Genomic DNA, 13498 nt, shown 5'->3' on the forward strand with positions numbered 1-13498 from the left:
AAATTTAGATTCTTACTTCACATTATTTAAAACGAGAGGGGTATCTACATAATGCGGTGATAGTGACGGCGACGGGTGACAATGGTGCGGTAATGGTGTGATTAATAATGTAAAATTAATGATGTAAAAAGGGTAGCGTAGTGTAGTAGCTATTTTAAAGGTTAAAGGAAGTATGTTGTATATATCTATACTATATTATAAAGCAAATAAGGTTTCAACTTTCAGTTTCAACAATGTACACATGATAATGCATGATGTGACATACATCAATGCCTATAACTTTCTCTCTCCTCCATAAATTATTTTATTCTTCTAATTCTTTCAAAAAATTTTATCTCAAAAACCGTACATCGATAATTTATAAAAACTATATGGGTTTTCTTAAAATTTAATGCTCTTTCATTAGAAATGTCATTCGATATACTTTCGACGAATTTTTAAATCCGAGGGCGGAGCCCCCCGTACGGCTAACGCATTTGGCTATAACACTTTATGGCATATCACGTTTAATAACCTATCACACTCCATGACTTATCACCTCACCGTCTCACCGCTACAATGTGCGGGTACTTGCTATCGTTTTTATTAATAGTGTTATAAGTATATTAAATGAAAATAATAAATAAGAAAAGTAGTTTGGATGTGTAGCATTAAAAAATATTTTAATGATATTTTGGGTAAATGTTATGTAGTTATAAATTAAAAAATTTATAAGTCAAAGACTATCTATATTTCACCTTACGGTATTTCGGTTTAAAGGATTGGGTCATGTTGTTTGTAAATAAAAAATTAGCGAAAACATCGTTACAAACTGTAGGATGTGAATAAACATTAAAGTTTGAGGGGCATTTGTAGAAAAATTTAGGTCCCCATGTAGAAGAAACTACTGTCTGCTGTAAAATTCAATTCTGTTGTGTGTAACGTGTGGTGTCTGCATTTCATCCTGCAAATTTACAGCTTTACATCATCTTTTTTCACCCACCATCACTACCACCACCACCATCACCCTCACCACCACCTATCGATCCGTATTTTCACAGTCCTTTTGTCTGTACTCATATCCACACAACCACATTTCACACCAAATTTCTTTCTCATAAAAATGCATCACACACACACACACACACACACACTAATTAATTACATCTTCTTCTAATCTATAAATCATTTCATCAAATCCTTTAACCATAATTTATTAATTTATAATTTATTTATTTATGTTATGGCCGCCACTGTATCTATACCTGTATCATCTATATCCAAAGAGGTAGAAGAAACCGATACAAATGCTACCAGTGACAGATGTTGTGATTTTAGTTACAGTCTCAGTGCTGACGTCAGCGAGTCTGAAAGCTCCAGTAGTTTCTCCGGCCGCCGTTACAATCTCGGTGGCGCCGCTTCCAGCTCCTTAACGTCGTCCCCGTTCCGTACACTTTCAGTCACCGATCCTATCTTTCCGTTCTTGTTTGGCGCCAATGATGACGTCACCGTTTGGGAAAAGAAACAGCAACCTGTTAAAAAACCTGTCTCCGATTTATCCGGTTTGTCTCCGTATCTGTCTATATGTATATGTATACGTGAATGAAGTATTTTTATATTATGTGATTATGTTATTATTTTATTTATACATTTTAGTTATATATATGATCTGTATGTACAGGACATAGTTATATTAAAACCAAAATTTGATTTTATTAGATTTAATGGCAAATTATCTGAGTGTAGCCATTTAGGTGTTGAATATTACACATTTTGCTATTATATGTATTTGAACAAAAATATGTCCAATTTATAAAACTGTTAGATATTCCTATTGTATGTATCTGACCTCTTATAACATGTAAACTGGTGAGGTCACTCCTATTAGGATGATGTGGCAGTGTATATGGCTGTCATATTGTTAAAAATTTGGTGACCTGATGAGGAGGTCATGGGAATTGGGATACATAACTACAGGAGTAAGAATTAGAAGTTTAATACTTCAATACATACAGAAGGATGTTTATAAATATGAAATGTGTAAAGTGCGAAACATTTCTTAATAGTTTGCCGTGGATTTGGAAATGTTTCACTTTATTGATGTGGTGGGTTTATTTAATTTTGTGGTCATATGTTTGTGGGAATACAGAGGTTGACATGATGAAGGAACGTTTTGCTAAGCTGCTTCTTGGAGAAGACATGTCTGGAGGGGGAAAAGGAGTTTGTACAGCCTTAGCGATTTCAAATGCTATAACAAATCTATCTGGTTAGTGCCGATATGTATGTATTTATATATGTATGCACCTTTGTGGAAATTTGTATGTAGTATTGTTTTCTAATTGGAATTCGTTTGTGATTGAAAAACGACAGCTTCTGTGTTTGGGGAATTGTGGAGGTTGGAGCCATTGGCGCAGCAGAAGAAGTCAATGTGGCAAAGGGAAATGGAATGGCTTTTATCTGTAAGTGATTCCATTGTGGAGCTTGTGCCTTCGATACAACAGTTTCCTGGTGGAGGCACGTATGAAGTAATGGTACCACATCCGCGCGATGACTTGCATATGAATCTCCCTGCTTTGAAGAAACTTGATGCTATGTTAATTGGTATGCTTGACGGGTTTTGCGATAGGGAGTTTTTTTATATTGATCGTGGGATAGTTTTAGCTCAAGGTGACGGTTGTGATGCGTATTCATCAAGTGTTTCAGAACCAAGGCCTTCAATTAGGCAGGAAGAGAAGTGGTGGTTACCATATCCGAAAGTTCCTTCCAAGGGGTTATCAGAGGATTCCAGAAAGAAGTTACAGCAGTGCAGGGACTGCACAAATCAGATACTTAAGGCAGCCTTGGCTATAAATAACAATGTACTTGCTGAAATGGAGATACCAAGTGCTTACTTGGAAACATTGCCCAAGGTATGATTTCAAGCACATTTGATTTTTTTCCCCTCCTAGTGATATCTTCGACTCCCCGATTTAGCTACTGTCTACTAGTAACTTCCTTTTTTCAAATGGCGTTTATATCCATGTCAATTTTTATATGTTAGTAGTTTCAAGTATCAGGAAAGTAGATTTAAAATTATTTTTAGTGAATTTCACTTAAGTGCCTACAACATAATGGATAACTTGATTTTTTGTTTGTCCGATATAGTGTATGCAACTTATCATAATCTTTGCCTCTACTTTTTGTTGTCACAAGCGAGGCAAACAGTGGTTGATGAATTCTAGATATTTGATTTAGATACACCCAATCAATTGATCATAGATCAATTGGTACCACCACCATGTGACCACATGGTCCCACAGATAAAGATTGCAAGTCACAGGTTCAAATCTTGCCAAAGTCAATTGGAGAAACTATATTTTGTGATCATGTGTGAGAATGGTGAGTCACCGGGCGTGAGTTCTATGCGGTGTGCGCTATGGGTACCACGACAGTACATGGGACCAGAGGGTTCCCACCCATTTACCCTTTTGATTTAGATACACATACACCCTTCATATGTTGTTTGCTGTTGCAGCAAAACTTAGTTAGAACTTTTAGGCCAGACGGAGTGGGAGTAGGCACCGACCGGTACCGGGCCGGTACCGGATGGCACACCGCCCCGACCCTCCGGTACCGGTTGGGTGGGGAGTGGACTGGGCACCGTGGTGCCGGTTTGGGTGCCGAGTATTTGACCGTTAGAAAAAGAAAAAAAAAAAAAAGAAATGGGGCCCACACTCCAACGTCTCTCTCTCTCTTTCTTCTTCCCTTCTTCTTTCTTTCCTTGTTTCTCCCTTTTTGCATTTCTGTTTTTTTTTTTTTTTTTTCTTTCAACACACAAATCACACACACATATATCTATATTTTCGGAATCATGAACCCTTTCTTCAACAATCCTTTATTTCTTGACAATCACGACCCAACACCCCCAAATCTCCAATCGGACTCGAGTTCATCCGACGAGACGGAACGGTATATTAATCTATTCACAATGGCACATTATGCGATTCAACAAGATGTCCGTGATACTGCCTCCTCTTCAAGAACGTATACAAGACGCGACGATCGCAGTGAGTCTCACAACCGTGTTTTTCGAGATTATTTTGCCGAGGAACCGAAATTTAATGAGACTTTTTTTAGACAAAGGTTTCGTATGAGTAGACGGTTGTTTGTGAAGATAGCTTCAGATTTGGAAAACAATTTTAGTTATTTTCAAAGGAAGATAGACGCTCGTGGTAAATGGGGGTTTTCGGCTTTACAGAGATGCACATCTGCAGTTCGCCAGTTAGGATACGGTAGTAATCCCGACAGTTTAGATGATTACCTAAATATGTCGGAAAGATCGTCACGTGACACCCTTAATGCTTTTTGTGATGGAGTCATTAAGTTGTATCGGCATGAATATTTGCGTAGGCCAACGCGTACTGATACGCAACGCATTCTTGATCATCATGCGTCTTATCATGGTTTCCCCGGCATGTTAGGTATATCTATACTTAATATATATTTACTTAATGTATATATGTATATATATTTTACGTAGTTTAGTTAATAATGTATATATATATATATTACGTAGTTTAGTTAATAATGTATATATATATATATTTTACGTGTTTATAGGGAGTCTTGATTGTACACATTGGGGTTGGGATAATTGTCCAGTAGCTTGGCGTGACCAGTACACGCGAGGTGATCATCACGGGCCGACGATATCGCTTGAAGCAGTTGCATCACAGGATTGTTGGATTTGGCACGCATACTTTGGTGTTGCCGGTTCAAACAACGACATTAATGTGTTGAACCAATCTCCTTTGTTCAATCCTTTTGAAGACGGCACAGCACCGTTGGTGTCATTCACTGTAAATGGAACTGAATATCAGTACCCGTATTTTCTCGTGGATAGGATCTACCCAAGATATGCGATGTTTGTGAAAACGATTTCCTATCCAACCGGTGAGAAAAGGATTCAATTTGCTAAGGCACAGGAGGCTGCAAGGAAGGATGTGGAGCGAGCTTTTGGTATTATAAAAAAAAATGGAAAATACTTAGAGAACCGGCAAGACAAATGGAAGAAACCCGTATGTATGCGTGTTGTATTCTTCACAACATGATTTTAAAAGACGAGGACCACGCTATAAGTCCTGATTACATTCCAGATCCCCCTGTTGCGCCACAGCCATCGGATGAACGACTGTTTGAGATACAGAACCCAAACGTTCACGAGGATCTTAAGATGGATCTCATTGACCATATTCATCGCACATTCATCCCGGGCATCGATCGCTAGTTTATTTATGTATTGTGTTGTCGTTTCGTTTAATATTGTACTTTGATGTTTTATTTTGTTGTTTGTTTTATATTTCATATTTGTATTAGTTTTAATTTATTAAATAAAATGTTTTACTTTTAAAAATAAATAGAAATGAAATTAAATAGAAAAGGGTGGGGAGGGGAGGGGAGAGGTGGTGAAGTGCTCCTAGGTTTCGGGGAGGGGAGGGGAGGGGAGGAGAAGAAAAATCAGGGAGGGGAGGGGAGGAGTGGGGAAGCCCTCCCCCCACCCTTAACAACTATAGTATTAGATAATGTGACCCATGGTGGCAAATACAAGACTTGTCCTTTGTATTTTGTTTACTTGTTTGTATGATTTTCACCTTTACAAAATGGCAGCCATATTCTGCTGCTTGGGAATTGGAGAAGAGGTTGAAAAGTGTATGCAAAGTCACTTGGTCTAATTAAAAGATGTTAATGTGATATTTTTCTTTCTTTTTCTGTATGCTTGTGGCAATGCATTAGCCTTTCAAGTATAATTGATACTAGGTTAGGTAGTGACAAGGATGATGGTTGGTGGAGTGGTATGTATAAAACTATAAATGTGCTGTATTTTTCTTTTCAGGCTGCTGGTCAGCACTGTGTGGTTTATCGGTTCTAGATGCACCAGCTTTTTGTGGTTAAAGTCTAGTGTACTTTTACAATCATTATTCTACCTACTTGAGTCTCAATATATACGTTCTGGTTGTTATCTGGGAACTAGACTGCAAGACTGACATGATATACTGAAATGTGACATGCATAGATAATTATACTGCAAATTTTATCTGGATGGTGTAGAATATCATACTTTTATATGGTCACATCAATGATGATTATTTATTACAGTATGTCTTAGGATATTAAGCATGTTCCATGTGAAAGACCATCTGTTTAAAAGTTTGAAAATATACTGAAAAGTTCATCCTCCGGCTGTTAATCTATCTCAATACATTATGCTTTGAGAGTTAGGGTTAGACTTTAGAGCCCCCTTGTTATAAAGGAAGGTACACACGTGAGATTTTTCCCTATCCCGGTTACGCAGGGAGGGAGAGTCTTTTTGACTCGGATGTAAATATATGATTATACTTTGGAAATTGTCAAGTTCTTTTGGGATCTCGGAAATAATGTGTTGAGGTTATATTCCACCAGATGAAAATATTATCTTGGTCTGGAGCAAAGTAAAAATAGGTTGAAGCAATAGATGTTATGACAATGTATACAGACAGTCCTAATATTGTATTTAAGAATGTATCAAAGACTTGGATTGGGGTTTTATGTTGCATACTGGATTAAAATAAAAAAAAAACAACCAAAGTTCAAATTTGATCTGCAACACACTTTTCTGACATTTCTTGTCTAGGGCAGCTTCCAATTTTAAAGGAAGACATGTTTTTTCCCCATATTGTTCTTTAGATGTATGTGATACAATAATTGATTTTGCTGTCTTTTTATATTTTGTGGTCCAAATTGATGCAGAATGGAAAAGAGTGTTTGGGTGAAATCATCTACCGCTACATAACCGCAGACAAGTTCTCTCCAGAATGTCTTCTTGATTGTCTAGATTTGTCTTCAGAGCATCATACGTTAGAAGTAGCAAACCGGGTTGAGGCCGCCATCCATGCATGGAAGCTAAAAGAGCTTAAAAAGCATCCAAATCATTCAAAAGCAAAGCGTTCATCATGGAGTTCAAAGGTTAAGGGCCTAGTTGCTGATAATGATAAGAACAGTGCGCTGGTACTAAGAGCGGAGACTCTGTTACATAGCTTGAGACTTCGTTTTCCTGGCCTTCCACAAACTTCATTGGATATGAGCAAAATCCAATATAACAAGGTATACTTATAAGACCATCCTAAATCCTAATATATCTCTATGCAACATTGCAATTCTTCAGATTGTTGTTGTACAGTTTTGTATGTAAGATCAATGCATGCACATAATTAGTCATTAGGTATTTAGAGATGGCAATTTCAAGCCAGCTACTTATGAAGATCGTGGTTTAAAGTAAACAAATCAAACAGGCAATCATATTTATTAGCAAGGCAAATAGCTTAAATGTTTAATGGGTTAAACGGTTTGAAACCTGCACAAACTTAAATTCTTTTTGGTGCATATAACCTCCTAAATCAATTCATTTGAAGATTTAGATTACTGTTGTAATCATATTATAACTATAAACGTGATTAACACATTAACTAGTTATCATTTTCTCTTTTTATTGAGATATGGGCAAGAGATGTTTGTGGATCAAACCAACCTGGACTAGCCTGCTTTGACAGGTTAACCCATACTGAAAAGTAAAAAGGACTCATATCAGCTTGAAACATTTTGAGCCCAACTGCCATCTTGCCACTTCTAATTCGACATATCCCGGTGTTATTTCTCTATCTGATGGAATTCTTGTTACAGGATGTTGGGCATTCTATTCTTGAAAGCTACTCAAGGGTTATGGAGAGCTTGGCGTTTAACATAATGGCAAGAATCGATGACGTTATCTTTGTAGACGATGCTGCCAAGCGTTGTGTTGCTTCAGAATCTTTGTCAATTTTCAACAGAGGAGGTTTAGGAGGCCGCCCCGTTCAAAAGAGAATGTCCCCTAGTCCATTCTCAATCCAACATTCCCCTTATTCCTCCCCGTTTGCCACTCCAACATTCTGCTCATCTCCACCAATCCCCATAAGCAGTGACAATCATCTCAAGGTTGCTGATCCGGATAGGCCATGGACATATGCTGCAGGCAAAGTACCTGCTAATGCTCCAGAGCGTGATTAAGTTATTGGCACTGTCGTCCCATCTGTGAAGCTAAGGAAGACAGCTGATTTTTAATATCTGTGCAGGTCCTTAGGAAGATAGCTTATTTTGTTATTCAAGGTTTTTATCATTTCTTCTTTTACACAAGGAGTAGATGAACATCATATGATTTTAGCACGAGCAGGTTATTGTCAGGGCAAGTTATTTATATTATACAGTTTGATACTAGTATGTATTAAATATGCTAGGTGCGGTTCCGTTGCTCTCTTGTGCATATTTGTATGCAAAGGAGTAGCAGAATTGCAGAAATATTCAATGAGTAATCGCCCTTAGGCATTTCACTCATGTCAATTAAAGCTCTTGACATAACTAGCATTGTAGGATCTGTTTGTCCATATTTTGTGGTAAGTGGATTCCCAATAACTTCATTTTATCTGAGTGGGGCATCTAAATTTTAAAGTAGCCTTGTATTATTGAACTGAAAAGCAACAAGAAAAAAGAGCAAATCCTTATAATGTTTAGGGGTTTAATGTGTGTGAATGTACAACACTTAAAAGAACAAATACTTAAAAAATGTCTAAGATCGAACATTCACGAACTAAGGAAATTATATGTTAATGTTCATTTCTCATCAAATCATAAATCGAATCTTGTTCATGTATAAATAATTTTATAAACTGTTCACAAATATACCTTTTGTTAGTCTTAGGCAATGCGCTAATGGTCAAAATGTTTGGTTAGTATGTCCAGCATATCGAACTTTAGTATGCTTTCATTGTACATTCAATACGCTTGTTTAGTTTGCTCCTAGTAGGGATGAACAAATTGTCCGAAAACCCGTGACCCGGCACAGACCCGTCCGAACCCGATCGTCGGGTTTTGGTCCCGGTCGCCCAGGTTTTAACAAGTGAAAGAACAAAAATTCCTTGAGAAGCGAACTGAGCCCGCCCAAAACTGACCCGACTGTAACGGGGCTAGGTCACGGATTTGATTTTGTTGCTTTGTCGGGTCGGGTTTTGACCCCTGCACATGCCTACTCCTAAGCATACTAAAGACAAATTGAGATTGTCAGGTCAATTTGATTTTTTATCTTACTTTTAAATCATATGTGTATGTATACCGTGTAATTTAGTTTTATATGGATGATGATGATGTGACATGTATAAATTAAGTTTCGATATGTTGGGTTGAGGGTATTATTTTAGTGTGCTATTATAGTTTGCTGATGTATTACTAAGGTGACTGGTTTCTGTAAATGTCATTGGAAATGGCGTTAAGAGTATTATGCATTAGGAGAAATCGGGTTTGGTATTATTGATATGACAATCAGCATTGATGGTTTCTTGGTTTCCCCCCCCCCCCCCCACCCCCCCCAAAAAAAAAAAAAAAGAAAAAGACACACAACGCAAACATAAATTTAGTGGCGAAGATGCTTTAGGTTTTTCATTAGAATGCTGATGTTTGACAAAACATTTATGTGTGAGTATACGTATTTATTAAGTAATTTAAAGTTGTTTATTTTTGACATAATAAATAAATAAACAACTGTATTGACTATAATAAACTATTCAGCCATTTTATCAATTAAATCATTTGGTAGTTAAAAAAACAAATTTTTCATAAATTTTTCCTAATAAATAATAAAAACCAAATGACGATATGTTTTGGATCTTAATGGGTTCTTAACCATATTGGTGCTCTAACTAAAACCATTTTGCAACCTAAGAATCTTACAAGCGTGTCAAATACTATGTTTCACACGGCGCACGATTCCATGGATAGTTTCATTCGAGATCGTGATGGGGAACACCAATGCCAACCAATTTGATTTTTAGTGCTACAAATTGTCCTAATCAATTACACAAAAGAAAAAGGGAGAGTTTATGAGTCATGACATAAAAGAGAATGGGAAATATTAAATATTGTTAATAGTATTAATTCTTCTCTCATAAATATTCCCATGTTTGTCATATGTTAAATCAATAATCATCTCCCTTGAATGTGAGGGCAACAACAGCTGTCTAATTGCTGTTACACTACCCACATTAGTGAACCAATCTAACCCGATTTTCAATTAAAAATTAATTTATCTCTCTTCCACCTATACAACCCAATCTAACTTAAATTTTCACTCTCATCCACAACCCAACTTAAACCAATTTTTTAATATATTAAAATGATTTATCAAAAAAAATACTTTTTTTTTAAATAGCCCTGTTTTCAATTAAATTTATGTTAAAATGTTTGCAATTGAAAAATATAGAATATTATGTTTTTATATTTTTATAAAAAAAATTATAAAATGTAAGATATTAAAGAAAAACCAATAAGATTTATAACTAATTGTATACAATAAAATATAATAAAAATATCTACCAATAAAGATACAAGATTGATGGCACAATCTTAGATTGTTCTTAAGTCTAGATTGATAGAATTTAAAAAAAAATCTTTTATTTTTATTAATTTTCTATTTTACAATTTCAATTAGAGTTCACATATAATGATAGTCTTTAACAGACAATCCCAAAAGAGAAACTTCCCAATCCTATACATCACAAACACAATCAAAATAACATAACATCATCAAAAACAAAACAAAACAAAAACAATAACAATAACATCCATCCATTAAATTTCCCCACCTCCAAATCATATAAAATCAAACCCCAAAAGTTTTCATAAGTCTATCATTTCCATTCCCATTAACCAAAAGCCAAAAACAAATGGCAGACTGGTCCCAACTCCCTCGAGAGCTCCTTGATCTCATATCCAAACACCTCCTTACCGAAACCGATCTTCTCCGATTCCGATCCGTCTGCACTTCATGGCGATCTTCAATTCAATTTTTGCCTTGTCGTTTCCCCATTCTCCCCAACACAGGAATCTCCGATACCACATGGGGTTTCTATCTTTCCAAACGCACCATTTTCCGAATATCTTTACCACCTGATTCCCAAAATCATAATAATCAAAATCTGCCATGGATGATTAAGTTTGAAAAAGACAACCCAACAAAAGGCCACCTCATGAATCCATTAATTGGGTCTGAATTTATATCCCTTTTGCCCAATTTCCCTAGATCGCTTGATTTAATTAATTTTAGAGTTCAAGAATTAGGCCAAGAATATGCCTTACAAAATATTAGTTATAGGCCTAATGCTAATTCAATTGGGGATTCTATTAGTTTATATATGGAAAAGGTTGCATTTTGCGGGTTGGGTAATGATGGGTTTTTTGTTTTATTGACTATTCATGTTTCCGGAAAATTGGCTTTGTTGAAATTCGGCCAAAGAAAGTGGAATATTATCAATGATTTGCCTTCCCCTTATGATGATGTTATTTTTTATAATGGGGATTTTTATGCTGTAGATAGTACTGGTAGGACTGTGATTGTTGATTGGGAAGTGGTGTCGCTGACAGTTGTGGCTGGGTCGGTTTTTGGTGGGGATAAGAAGTTTTTGGTCGAGTCGGATGGGGGTTTGTATATGGTTGATAAGCATTTGAGTGTTGGACCTGAGAATGATTTCGATTATGATGATGAGAATTATGAGTTTTATGAGGATTTTGATTGTTTTATGAGTGAACGAACGGTTAAACTTGAGGTTTATAAGTTGGATTTTGAAGGACAGAAATGGGTTGAGGTGAAAGATTTGGGTGATAGGATGTTGTTTTTAGGTGATAATTGTGGGTTTTCGGCTTCTGCCAAGGAGTTTCCAGGGTGTAAAGGGAATTGTGTGTTTTTCACGGGGCAGAATAGGGAAGACGATGGTTCCATGAAGAGTAAAGGGGTTGGTGTGTTTGATTTGGAGAATGGAAATATTGGGGCTATTCCTAATAATTCTGGTTATTCTCAGTTATTTTGGCCCCCGCCTTCTTGGCTTCATCCCAGTCTCGCGGCTTTGGAAGTAAGTGTTCAAGTTTGACTGTACCTGTCTTTATATCGATGAATTATTGATTAAAGTAGGGCGAGTTGGTAGCTGATTGCAATGTAGTTGATATAGTAACTATTGAACTCTGAAGGTGCTTGCAATAATATATTAGCACACTAAATTTGATTGTTTTGTGTAATGCCTTATGACTCATGTTTTAGTTTTCTCACCGATTAGTTTGGGGATGGGTGTTTATATGTGCTTTTTGAAGTGTTTATCATGACTTCGAGAATCAAATATAGATAATTCACTAATAACATAATTAGGTGATCAAAGCTAGGGATAAATAGGTAGTTTTGCGTATATCTAAAACAACTCTTTAGATGCTTTTCCAAGTTGTTTTGACCATTAAGGCATTAATAATTATAAAATTAATCGTAAATAGTTTTGTCAATCACTGTGAACTGTATAGTTCGAACAAAAAAATCCCCTAAAACCAACATACTCGATGCTGCTAAATAATACACTTCTGTAGCTGGTCTAATAATTTCGTTCAGTTGTTGAGCACTTCCTTATCTTGACATTGGGATATCTCGTGACTGTTCCCTTGAGTTCACAATACAGGCCTTTAGGATAAATGCTCCAACATTTTGGATTTTCAGTGTAACATTTAATTTTTCAAGTAATTTGTAAAAATTCTGCGTGTCATATAATGTCTTGATTGAACTTCTATTTTGGGGATTCAAGATTTTATTCATCTACCTGCAAGAATGTTGATTACACATTAGGGATCAAGAGAGTCACAGGTTCCAGTCCTAACCATAGTCGATTTGCAAAAGTATGCACAAAGACTTTTTGCCCATTAGCTATAAGCGTATAAGTTGAAGTATGTCAATTTACACATCGTCTTTGTATACTGAATCATTTGTTTCTTGATTCCCTTCAATTATCAACACCTATAATGTTTGTGTTAACTTGTCTTAAAGGGAACTAACTTACGTTTGTTGTATGACCTTGCAGGATGGATTGGATCATCTTAACATCTAATCAGATCCGTGCAAGGCTACTTTCAATGCCACAAGTCAAAACATTAAAGTGTATATATGCTCTTCGTGGCTCGTGACCCTGCACTACTCAGCGTGTAAACCCGATCATCTATTTTTCGATTATGAAAAATAATTCTCATGTTAATCTTTGTAATTTATTTTAATAATTTTGCGTTTTCACTTGTATGCTGATACTGGTTGTTTATGGCTTTACATTCCTTTCAGCTATTTGCTTTAGGTCCAAGAAAATTCAAATGTTTGTCGGTTTGGTTTGTAATTTTAGATTTTTAGTTTTTAGCCAAAACCGAATTTCAAGTTTTTATTATCAAATGAAGTTTTGAATTTGCTCAGTTTTCTCGTTATATTTATTTTGATATTCATATCCAACTAGGAAGTGTGAACTCTGAGTTGTGGGGCTTCACTTATCGTGTTTGTTTTGAAAACGAGCATAATACCCGCATGTTGCGGCGAATTTTATTTTAAGAATGAGATAGATTCAGGGGTAGTTTAGTCCAACTGTAGAGATGGGTATAAAAAGATGTATTAAGGCTGGTGAGGGGCATT

General features: G+C 36.1%; 3 protein-coding genes across 3 annotated transcripts; all 3 read left to right on the top strand.

The window, feature by feature from the left end:
* The first annotated feature begins 897 nt into the window (after nt 1-897).
* LOC122580560 (rop guanine nucleotide exchange factor 1) lies at nt 898-8475 on the top strand. The gene is made up of 5 exons (XM_043752831.1): nt 898-1541; nt 2129-2245; nt 2350-2888; nt 6745-7098; nt 7675-8475. The coding sequence occupies exons 1-5, from the start codon at nt 1223-1225 to the stop codon at nt 8035-8037; spliced, it is 1692 nt and encodes a 563-aa protein (XP_043608766.1). The 5' UTR covers nt 898-1222; the 3' UTR covers nt 8038-8475.
* LOC122580561 lies at nt 3924-5264 on the top strand. The gene is made up of 2 exons (XM_043752832.1): nt 3924-4439; nt 4579-5264. The coding sequence occupies exons 1-2, from the start codon at nt 3947-3949 to the stop codon at nt 5067-5069; spliced, it is 984 nt and encodes a 327-aa protein (XP_043608767.1). The 5' UTR covers nt 3924-3946; the 3' UTR covers nt 5070-5264.
* A 2118-nt stretch (nt 8476-10593) lies between the features above and the next one.
* On the top strand, nt 10594-13162 carry LOC122580461 (F-box protein SKIP23). Its single transcript, XM_043752732.1, has 2 exons — nt 10594-11924; nt 12909-13162. Exons 1-2 carry the CDS (start codon nt 10743-10745, stop codon nt 12933-12935), a joined length of 1209 nt encoding a protein of 402 aa, XP_043608667.1. The 5' UTR covers nt 10594-10742; the 3' UTR covers nt 12936-13162.
* The last annotated feature ends 336 nt before the right edge of the window (nt 13163-13498 follow it).

Source organism: Erigeron canadensis, chromosome 8 (genome assembly GCF_010389155.1).
Source record: "Erigeron canadensis isolate Cc75 chromosome 8, C_canadensis_v1, whole genome shotgun sequence".
NCBI classification, from domain to species: domain Eukaryota; kingdom Viridiplantae; phylum Streptophyta; class Magnoliopsida; order Asterales; family Asteraceae; genus Erigeron; species Erigeron canadensis.

Excerpts from the sequence above, each read along its gene's own strand:
- LOC122580560 (XM_043752831.1), top strand. The coding sequence starts at position 1,223 with ATGGCCGCCACTGTATCTATACCTGTATCATCTATATCCAAAGAGGTA. Across the intron at positions 1,542-2,128 it reads ACCTGTCTCCGATTTATCCG|AGGTTGACATGATGAAGGAA; the intron begins GTTTGTCTCCGT and ends GTGGGAATACAG. Across the intron at positions 2,889-6,744 it reads ACTTGGAAACATTGCCCAAG|AATGGAAAAGAGTGTTTGGG; the intron begins GTATGATTTCAA and ends AAATTGATGCAG.
- LOC122580561 (XM_043752832.1), top strand. The coding sequence starts at position 3,947 with ATGGCACATTATGCGATTCAACAAGATGTCCGTGATACTGCCTCCTCT. Across the intron at positions 4,440-4,578 it reads TGGTTTCCCCGGCATGTTAG|GGAGTCTTGATTGTACACAT; the intron begins GTATATCTATAC and ends ACGTGTTTATAG.
- LOC122580461 (XM_043752732.1), top strand. The coding sequence starts at position 10,743 with ATGGCAGACTGGTCCCAACTCCCTCGAGAGCTCCTTGATCTCATATCC. Across the intron at positions 11,925-12,908 it reads CCAGTCTCGCGGCTTTGGAA|GATGGATTGGATCATCTTAA; the intron begins GTAAGTGTTCAA and ends ATGACCTTGCAG.